We start from the raw sequence: 11,806 nt of genomic DNA on the forward strand, positions 1-11,806 counted from the left end.
GCTTTTTGACAGGACTGCGTGGAGCTTGAGTAACCACTTTTCATATTAATTGAAACATATATATATATATAAAATCAAGGTTTCCAGCTTGTGCTATTAATGTCGGTGTTTTTGCTCCTCTTTTATATTGTTCTTGGGTCCATGTCTTTACATCCAGCCATATAGATGATCACTGCCTTATTGTTAAGTTATGCTTCTGATTAGACTTATGTGGGCTTTTTTTTCCCGTCTCCACCCTCCACCCTCCTCCTTAACCCCTTTTATTTCTAATGCCATATATTAATCATTACTGTTGATGTATTTTTGTCTAAAGATTGGGATAGGGATATTGTCTCTGTTAAAAAACAATTAAGACAATAAAAAAAAAAGGAGACATGTCTCTCTCTATATATTTTTTAAAAATAATAGAAATTAATTTAAAAAATATATTTATGTAATGCTTCTATTTTTGTCTCCTTCTCTCTAATAAAACGCGTTTTTGCTCCTCTGGCTTCCATTCTATTTCTTGACACTAATTACACACGATCGAGGGTAAAGAATAAAATATTTATAATATAATTTATATTATTTTTTAATATATTTTTTTAAATAAAAATTTTTTAGATTAAAATTTATATAAATACACACTATCTTGAACTTAATTTTTATCAAATAAATAATAAGGGGTGAGATGTAAATTAATAACTGTTTAGTTATTAAGACTTTGATACTATATTAAAAAATTATCTTAATTTAATAATTTAAAGTGTTAGATAAAATTTTAAGATGTAAATTATATTATTTTTTAAAATATAACATGTTTTATTTTACTTATATAACTTATGAATTAGTTTGTAGCTTAACTTCACATATCGGGAAGATAGTTTTCAATCTTTAGCAGCCACGATAACTTGCTAAAACAAGGACAATTGAACAAAACGTATATATTTAGTTACCTTCTAATAATCAATTTGATGAAGGCACCCCAGTTTCTTGCTGCACCAAAAACTCCTAGCTGCAGTGGATTGTGCAGAAAATAATTGTTTAGGGTCCTTCCACTAAACAAACAAATAAACATTTCGGTGACCTTCCACTATAAGATTTTTCGAACTAATTATGGTGTGAGATGAAATGTTTCACATGAACTAAAAATAATCGATAAATAAACAAATGAAATACTTATATATGTAGCAAATTAAATGTAGCAATCAAAATATATATTAGGATTTTATAAAACGATGGTATGAAATTCTATGGGCTTAAACTCAATGAAAACAAGACTAGATATTGGCTAATCAAAATACTTGATTATAATGCATGAACTCCACACCTCGTTGCTGAAGAAAATAAAAGAAGTGAGAAAGTGCTAATGAACTATTTAAAGTTAATTAATTCCACTTCTATCTCACACTATTTCAGACCTCTCGTTAATTATTCCTTTATCACATAGGACCATCACTCTCATCAACCCCCTCATTAATTTTGGCAATCACAACAAAAAAAATAAATAAATAAAATATTAACAACGTAGGATGCAAGCAACTAGTCATGATCACCACCCTTTTGTCATTTTGTTCAACAAAATATTTGATTTTTCATTGAATCAAATGTCAATTCAAATTTCATAACTTGTCTTCTTTCTACTTTACAACTCCCACATAAATCTTTCATGATACAACAAAATTGATAAGAAAATGAGCTTACTAGCTACAGATTCTACGAACATTAAATCCCATAAAACAATTGGATATATACACTGAATCAGATTCAATTAAAGCCACAAGACTCGTGTAAATAATTTAACCTCGAGCAGCAAACAAAACCCTACAATATTATAATGCCAGCTACCTTTACCAGACAAATCAAAAGCTCAAGATAACTTGCATGATCAGTATTATTATATATTGCCGAACGTACCTAGAGATAACCACCACATAAGAGTACAAAAACAGTATTAAGTATGAGAGCATGCCTCGTGGGATTGGCTGGTGGGTAGCAAATATTTCAGTAAGGTATGGTACGACTAATCTTTTAAGTGATGCTTCTTTGTTCTTATTATTCACCATAAATATGGACTGTTTTGTTGCTTTCTCCTAAAAGAAAAACAAAAGAGAGGTGCTTCTATTTTTAAAGGATACGCTAGTTTCAAATTTAGGGTTTGGAAGAGATTGAATGAAGATTTAAGAATTTCGAATAGATTATTAATATAAATTATATTTTAAATTTTCTTTTATCAATTTAAAGTATTAGATTAAATTGATTTTTTAATATGATATTAGAGCTTTAATAAGCAAGGTATCATAAGTTTGAATTTCATTATTTTTATTTATTAATAATAATTAAGCACAAAATAGTATGTGTTTGTGCAAGTTTTAAGTTCAAAGAGTTTTTACTTGAAAGGATATATTAGAAAATAATATAAAACTCAAAGGAATTGACGGGGGTCCGCACAAGCAGTGGAGCATGTGGTTTAATTCGATGCAAAGCAAAGAACCTTACCAAGGCTTGACATGCTGCAAATCATCTTGAAAGAAAGGGATGCCTTCGAGAAAAATACAAGATTTCCAATCCTAGTAGGAAAAGGAGGGAGACAGATACTCAATTTAAAGTGAGTAAACAGAATTTCATACTCAATCTCATAGATATATATAGAATTATGTGGAAAGCCGTATGTCAGGAACTAGATTTGAATTGGTGACACGAGGATTTTCAATCCTCTACTTTACTTGCTGAGCTATATCGATCATTTTCGATGCGTCGTCTTCCTAATTTTACTATGGATCTTGTAGGCTTCCTAAGAATTCTTTGATTTCTTTCAGAAGCAGATGATTATTCATCTCCTTCACGCCTTCCGTGAATAGCTAGGACATTGAGGAATATCCAGAAAGGCATTTAGGGAATCGATCTGATGCTATCTCTGTTCATTCCGTTTGAAGAAAGGAAGGATCCCAAAGAATCAATCTTTCTGGGTTGAAGTGGTTCTTCGATAGTTATTGTAATTCTATAGTTTAATCAAATCATAGATATAATACCTCATACAAGATTTACTTATTTTAAGATTTAGATCACGAGTTAAATAGAGTGACTCATGAATTAACTTAAATTACAATTTTTTTAATAACAAAATAACTGTTGAAACAATATCTTTTTATTTTTTTAAATAAAAATAAAAATTAATGTTGTTTTGATAAAAAAAAATTTGTTCAAAGTAAAACCTGTCCAAGCCAAGCTCCAAGTCGGTAGGCTACCAAAATGATACGTTTGAGTCAAGTTGAGTTTTATAATTATGAATAAGACTTTTTTGGACCTATTATACATTTTTTTTTAAAAAAAAAATACAAGGCTTAGGTTAGCAGATTATCAAATTGACTTGTTAGACTAAATCAAACTAGATTTTATAACTACAGATAAGACTTTTTTAACCTCCTATACATTTTACAAAAGAGAAAAAAAATGATGTTATTCTTTTTGGTGTGAGAGATTTAGATTTAAGTTTGTAAAAATTAAAGCTATTGGTTTTTTATTGATGACATGAAACCTTGTGAATTAGGGGTGATTATTTTTTGTTCGGTTTAGTTTTTATAAAAAAAAAGTAACCAAACTGATTTTTTCAACAAACCAAAATCTAACTGAAACCTGTTCAAACTGACCGGTTTTGGTTCTGTTTTTAGAAAAAACCAGTTCAAACCAGTTTGGCTAGGTTTTGACTTGGTTTTTTCTGCTTTAGTTTGATTTTTTTAGTTTAGGTTTGGTTTGTTTGTTTTTTTTTTTAAATTTTAGGCTTATAAAATTGAAATCAAACCGATTAATTTTCTCAAAATTTAATTGGTTTAATTGATTTTTTTCAACGGTTTGGTTTTTTATGTTATTTTTTTTCAGTTTTTTTAATTTAATCATTTTTTTAATTTTTTTTGCTCATCTTTATTATAAACATACTTTTATAATAAAAAAAGTGATACTAGTTGGTAAAATATATTCTTCGTTTCTCAAAATCTAGTAATTAAATTTAGCTATCAATATATCTTCTTATTTTAAAACGAATTATAATAATGAATTTAATTTTGATAAATTAAAGTTGGTATAAAAATAAAATAAAAAAATCATGAATAAATTTGCACAGTATACACCATTTTAACCTAAAAAAAGTAATCCGATTACAAAAAAATGGAGCTCAAATCACACTCTTGTACCCCCACCAACTTATTACTAATTAATTAGGGTTTCCACCTTGGCTTTAGTGTAAAGACAGGCTTGACTCACGTTGTTCAATAATGGGATGGATAGTCTCCTTTGCCTCTGTTTAAAATGGATTAAATCTTATTAAGAATCTCGTAGTACGTAGGGCAGGCCTCGTGCATTCTCTTAAATACCATTATTGTCTGTAGATAGCGAACCCTAATTGGGTTTTATGGTCGGTGCCTGAGACCTCCATGCATGGCAGGAAGCTTCCTTAGCTAATGTACGAAACAAGGCCACCTCTTCGGATGAATAGTCCACACAAGCAGACAAAATCCTTAATTAATTAAGAGTTAATCACCACTTAATTTAGTAAAATTAACCTGTTTAGGTGGGTGGGTTGTAATCCATTTTAAGATTAACGACTAGTAATAGACATTCTATCAATGTTTTTATTCATATCTAAATTATTTAGGTTGATTGAATTTGACTTTGATGATTAACATTTTCTTTATAATTTGAGAGATACAAATTATGGGACATTCTATCAATATTGGTTTTATGGGATAATAGTGTCTGTTTCAAAACTTCACCAACTTATTTCATGATTTGAACCAAATCTTAAATTTAATATTCAATTAGAAAAAAATATTAAATTAATATTTTTAGTAATATTTTTTAATAATTTTGATGTACTGATATTAAAAAAAATATATAAATATAAATTTTTTATGTTTTTGATATACTGATATTAAAAAAAATATAAATATAAATTTTTTATTTATTTTCAGGTGAAAAATACTTTTCAAAAATATTAGGTATCACATTTTTAATATACATAGTAATATTCATTGATACAAATTTAATTTAAAGATATTTTTTTATAAATAACTTTATTAGAATTAATTGTGGATTAAAGATTTTAGGAGTTTGTTTTAATTTCTCATTTCATTTCAAATTAATAAGATCAGATTAAGAGCTAATAAACTTGATTATAGCTAACTTGGTAGGACTCACAAGTTGTCAAAGGGCATAGTACATACACTGAAAGATTCTAATAAAGGCAGGCCTGCAATCCAGGGTACCAAAACAAAAGAAATAATTAAGAAGTTGTAATTTTATTATGTCTACTATAAGAAGATGAATTAATCATTTTTAATTAATATTATAGAGATATTTAGCTGCCCCCAATTTTTTTAAAAAACAAAGTTTAATCCTTATTTTATTAATTGATAAAAAAAAATTGTATTAAAGACAGCTAGACTATTGTGATTAGTTTATAGATGCCACAACTAAAGAAATTAATGTCACCCAAAGATCTCCTTCCATTACACTTCAACTTTTTATATTTTTCCTTTATTTTTGGTTAAACAAAAACATATATGGAATAAATGGGAGAGGTATAATTAAATACACAAAAAATAAGAAAATAAAATCCAAAGAAAAAAATTATTTTTTTTATTTTTATAAATTATAAAAATATTTGAATATTGTTTGATTATTATCTCAACACATAAAAGACAAGGATGATTGAGACAGGAGCAACGTGTTCTCGTATATCTTTTTTTTTTTAAAAAAATTATTTTAAAATTATTAAATATATTTATTTTATATTTTAGTCTTTATCTTTGAGGCAAATATGTTTATGTCTTTTTTATTCTGATAAAGTAACCAAACACAACCTTAAATCTTCAACTATATTTATTTATTGTTTTTATCTTAATTCTCTAATTAAATATATTTTTATTGATTTTATATACCCTTTTATTCCTATATCTTCCAAACAATTAGCCTAATTTTTTTGCTTGTTTCCTTTTTGGCAGGCAATACAAATTGAAGGAAAATAGCTGCTTCTTTTTTCTTTTTATTTTCATTCTTTATCTCCAAGATGGTTTAATAATCTTTTTTTTGTGTCATCCATTATAATTTCTCAAGTAAAAAGAAAAAAAAATAGAGCCAATATAATTAATTATTGATTAGAACCAGTGATATAAGGATTGAATAAAATCAGAATGGGCTATAATTTTAGTTCAATCACATCTTATTTGAGGTGACTTTAAGAGATTGTTTGGGTATGTGGTTGTGGTTGTTTTTTAAATAATTTTTATGTTAAAATACATGTCAATAATTTTTTTTATTTTTAAAAAATTATTTTTGACATCAACATATTAAAATAATTTAAAAACACAAAATATATTAATTTAAAATAAATAAAAAATAAAAAAATTAAACCTTTTTTAAAATATTTTTAAAACACAAAAATAAATATATCCTAATAGCATACATGATAGTTGCCTACTGCTAAAAACTACAATGGTTAGGAAGTCAAATTAAGGGCCAGGGCATGCATGTATCCTTGCCAGCATTGCTTCAATGATACACACATCCTAGCCAGAACTCACACTACATATAATTTAGTAATTATGCATTTTAGCCTTGGAACACTAGCATCAAATTAATATCTAATATATTGTCTAATTATTGTATTGAGATATAAAAAATTAAAATAATATATACAAATAAGATATAACTTTTATATCTATTATATCCTTATCATGAGAGCATGACATTGTGATGAATCTTTTTAGAAGGGTCTTGGAGGTTTTTAGGTTGATTAAAAAGTGGCTACAAGTATTATAATTATTAGGAATCCTCATTATTTATTTTTCAAAGATTTTAGATGAAAAATTGATTGTGTAAAGAAAAGTTATTAGCACCTCTATAATTTAGGTTTTTAGGTTGATTAAAAAGTGGCTACTAGTATTATAATTATTAGAAATCCTAATTATTTATTTTTCAAAGATTTTAGGTGAAAAATTAATTGTGTAAAGGAAAGTTATTAGCACCTCTATAATTCATTGAGAAACCTTTAAGTGGGAATACTAAAAAAGCATGTCATTCTTTACATACTAGTTTTATTGTTAGAGCTAACTGAGTTGTCCATTTTCGAAACCTTGTAAAAGAAATTATAACATCATTATTTTTTGAGACCATTTGAAATTGGTAGAGAAAATATATACCTTTTATTTGAATTCAATCTTACTCAATTTGATAGTCTATAACTTCACATTTATTCATTTGAAGTTGCTAACTCACTCGACTAAAACTATCTAAATAGAGGTGCCCAACTGATGAATAATGTGTCACTCATCTTCCCTTCATTAAGTTTAAATGACATGTCGTTTAAGGTTTTAAATTTGGGATTAACAAATATCAATTGAATCCTTATTCTTCTAATTGTTTTTAATTATATTTATAATTGCCTCAAATCTTTTAATTTTATGCAATGTCACCCCTGTCAAACTCAATTGTTAACTCTTAAGTTTACCTTATTTTTATTTTAGTTCTTGGTTCTGAATTTGTGCATTTAGACCCTTAATTGATTAATAAACATTTTTTTTTAATTTGATCCCTGATTTGGTCAATTTCAACTCCTATATTCACCCACCTTTTTCAATTGATCTTTGATTTTAAATTTCTTCAATTAAGTTTCTGATTACCCATAAAACTTCTATATTCATACAATTAAGTATTCGATTTAACTAAATTAACTCTTAAAAATTACAATTCAACCCTCATACTTTAATTTCTTCCCATTAAAACCTAAATTAATTTTAAAAATCAATTTTCTTGCAATTAAGCTATCAATAAATTCAATTAAACCTTAAAAGCTTCCACTTGAGTCCTTAAATATTTAATTTTAAATTTTTCTTCTCAAATTAAATTTTATTTGCCAATAAAATATTCAATAGTTAAAAATACACTGCTAAATTTTTCAATCTTATATATTTAATTTTTCTAAACCAGTTTTGATCATTTCCGGGGTGTTTTAGTATACTTTTCTCATATATATATATCCTCCCAACATTTTTTATTTTTTTGTATTTTCTCTTTCTCTTTTTTATTTTATTTTGTTTATGTAGGGGTCAAAAATAAGTAACAACAACATCTTTTGTTTTAAAATAATAAAAATTCACTCTAAAAATATTATAGAAATTGATTTGTTTTATGTTTTTGTTGAAGTCTTTCCAGCTAAACATGTTTATGTTTTTTTATTTTAAAATACTAACCAAACATAGCTTAACAAAACCAAACGAAACTGTATACTTATTCATTTTTCTCATATTTTCATGTTATTTTTTTTTTTATTTTTAAGTTTCATTTAAATCCCTGCATGTGGATGTGTCCAATAAAACACTTACAAATATATTAAAAAAGTGATTGAAAAGAGGGTCGAATATTTAAATATTTTTGAAACGTTACGATTGGTAATTAAGAAATCTTAAACTACAAAGAACAACATGGATTATTGTTAAATCTACGGGGATGAAAACATATAGTTTATCTTATTTTATTTCACAAAAGGTTAGCTTATAAAACACACTCCCAAGAATGTAACATGTACTCTTGCATTGTCATTCCGTACCTAATAATAATTGATTTTCAGTGTTAGGCCATTATTTTAATTTCCATTGATGTGCCTAAGTTTCATTCCTTCCTATATTCGTAATAATTAACTAGTTATTGGCTGACGCTGCGGGACCAATTATTTCATAAATACCGTATTTGTACTTGACCTACAATTGTTAAATCAATTAACGATTGAAGGCTATGCATGTCTTTGCCAAAAATACCCTCCTTTACATTTGATAATTTTAGACTTAAATTGTGATACCAATATCGATTTAAAATTAAAAAAAAAATATTGAAATATTATTTTGTTAATTTTTAAAAATTATTTTTAACATCAACACATTAAAACAATTTAAAAATATAAAAAATTAATTTTTAATATTTTTTAAATTTAAGAAAACACGGTTTCAACGCGTTCCCAAACGTTCTCTGAATCACTCATTTGAAACACAAGTTCTTGCCTTAGTTGGGTATAATCCAATAAAATCTAACTTTAAAAAAAAAAATATTATTTTAATTTTGGGTATAATCCAATAAAATCTAACTTTTTTTAAAAAAATATTATTTTAATTTATATAAGTTAATCTAGACTAACCTCTTAACCCAAACTTAGTTTAATAAGAAACCTAATTTGTATCCATATTATACCATAATATGTCCATCATATAAGAAAACAACTATTAAAAGAAAAATAACACGATACATGTGAATCCAATTATCTCAAAAATTGACAATAAAATCATTCTTTAGTGAAAAATAAAAATCATTGTTATTTTTAAAAGTTTTAGAGAATAATATAAATTAAAATCATTCTTTAGTGAAAAATAAAAAATCATTGTTATTTTTAAAGTTTCAGAGAATAATATAAATCATATCCTGTTGTTTTAGAGAATAATATAAATCATATCCTGGTACCTCACCTAACAGTTTAAGATATTGGATTTAGATGGTTCTTTGACATGGTATCAGAGTCTTGATGATCAATAAGTTTGAATCTCATCATTATTATTTATTTGATAAAAATTAAGCACAAAGTAATGTGAGCTTATATAAGTTTCAAGTCCAAAAGATTTTCACTAAAGGAAATATGTTAGAGAATAATATAGATCATATTCTAAGAAATTACCTAAGAGTTTAAATATTGATTTAAGATGATTTTTTGATATAGAGAAATGTCAAAACATTATTAAAAAATTTAAAGTTAATTAAAATATGATTTTTAATTAAAAAATTTAAAGTTAATTAATATACGATTTTCACTGAACACAAGTACTATAGATACAAACAAAAAGGGTGAATATCAATTGCGATGTAACTTAAAAAATATATTTTAAACAAAATAATTCAGCCGAAGTTTTCACCATTTATAGAGTTCTGTGTCGGATTTAACTATATAAATGGAGGAATAACCACAGTTTCATGCATGGTAAAGGTGTCAAGTGTCAACCAGCATTTAATAATTTACTCCCTTTATCAATGACCCAATTAGTTTGGATCTATGAGAGAAGGGAAATAACAAAATAAAGTCCAGGAACATGGAAAATAGTGACTTTGATTTTGATGTGTATTAAATTAGGTATAATTATATCAAGAAAATATTTAAATAGTTAAATGAGATTTTAAAATATAATTTATATTATTATTTAATAATAATTTAACTCAAGTGAGCTCATTGTTTAAACTTATGTTCTCATTTTCGTTTGGAATTTAAAGGACAAAGGATCGAGATTATAACTTAGAATGACCTTCAAAGTGAATGGTTATTTTTCTAATCACTTGAATCAATCTCGTAAAAACAAGAGAAATGATGCAATGTTCTTACGTGAAAGTGAGTTTAAAGATATAATTAAAACAAGTAATCAATGGAAACTTAACTAAACCCATATAGAAGAAAGGGCTTTGACCATTGGAACTCTCAACTACTTAATTAGCAATATATATTAACTAAAAGATCACTCATTTTAGGTCACTTTCTTCATTGTCAATCCAAAATAAAATAATGCACATTCTACTTTGTTTTTTATGGGTAGCACGGTTGTTCCTATAAAACCTTGTCCTCCCTTGATCGCATTCTTGACAAAGAAAGAAGAAGAAAAGAGGCAAAAAAAAAGAGTTCCAAACTCCACACACCACAAAAGAGAGTTCATTTCCATAGAAATGGGCAATAGCTTAAGGTGTTGTTTGGCTTGTGTTCTTCCTTGTGGAGCTCTAGACTTGATCCGAGTAGTTCATTTGAATGGCCACGTAGAAGAAATCACAGGTCCAATCACAGCTGCTGAAGTCCTTAAGGCAAACCCTAATCATGTTCTAAGCAAACCTTCTTCTCAAAGTGTTGTTCGAAAAATCTTGATTCTCTCCCCGGAATCCGAGCTCAAAAGAGGCAGCATATATTTCTTGATTCCATCTTCTTCAATGCCCGGTGAGAAGAAAAAAGGTGGTAATAATTGTAGCCACAAGAGCAAGTCTTCATCAAAGAAAAGCAAAAAATATTGCAACATTAATAAGGATGTACAAGATTGTGATCGTCACCTAAACGACTTAGTCTCGGAAAAGAAACCCTCTCGTCGTGATCGCCGGACCAGTCGTGTCAGAGTATGGCGGCCTCATTTACAAAGCATCTCCGAGGACTATCAAGTTTTGTCCGGTTCTGGATTTTGACGTTCCCCAGAGGAGGCAAGAGGGTGCAATTATTTGCAACGGGGACGTTTTCTGCTGAACGTGGTGGGGTTAATAGTTTTTCCTTTTTCCTCTTTTTTGTGTATAAATTTTTATATTTTGATTTTAGTTTTCCTTCTTCGATCTGCGTATAATAATGGCAGGTTGAGGATTTCAATATTCATCGGATCACGATCCGTTTGTTTTAATGTTCAAGTAAATTATTTGATGAAGAAAGAAAAAAAGTTTGTGATGATGAAATATTTCGCATTTGCATCCACAATTCCCAAGTAAATACATCTTTTTATTCACAAAAAAATACATGTTTCTTAAATTTCTCGATTTTTGTTTTAATATATGATCTGAAATAATTTGGTGGGATTTGTTGTCCTGACAAAGAGATTGATTAATTACTCTTTGATTATTCGCAGCTAGAAGAGATTGTTCCATAGTCTTTCATCGATTTTGAGTTCCAAAACAAGAAACTAAACACAAGGGAAATGATTCAAATCCATTGATAGAGAGCAAGACAACTTTGGAGGAGTTAAAATCCATTGCTCAAATTGATTTCGTATAGATCACA

General features: G+C 27.2%; 1 protein-coding gene across 1 annotated transcript; it reads left to right on the forward strand.

The window, feature by feature from the left end:
• The first annotated feature begins 10,659 nt into the window (after positions 1–10,659).
• Positions 10,660–11,496, forward strand: LOC105137704 (uncharacterized). The gene has a single exon (XM_011043536.1). The coding sequence runs from the start codon at positions 10,726–10,728 to the stop codon at positions 11,224–11,226; it is 501 nt and encodes a 166-aa protein (XP_011041838.1). The 5' UTR covers positions 10,660–10,725; the 3' UTR covers positions 11,227–11,496.
• Positions 11,497–11,806: the final 310 nt, after the last annotated feature.

The sequence above is a fragment of the Populus euphratica genome, unplaced genomic scaffold, assembly GCF_000495115.2.
Source record: "Populus euphratica unplaced genomic scaffold, PopEup_1.0 scaffold69.1, whole genome shotgun sequence".
Lineage (NCBI taxonomy): Eukaryota > Viridiplantae > Streptophyta > Magnoliopsida > Malpighiales > Salicaceae > Populus > Populus euphratica.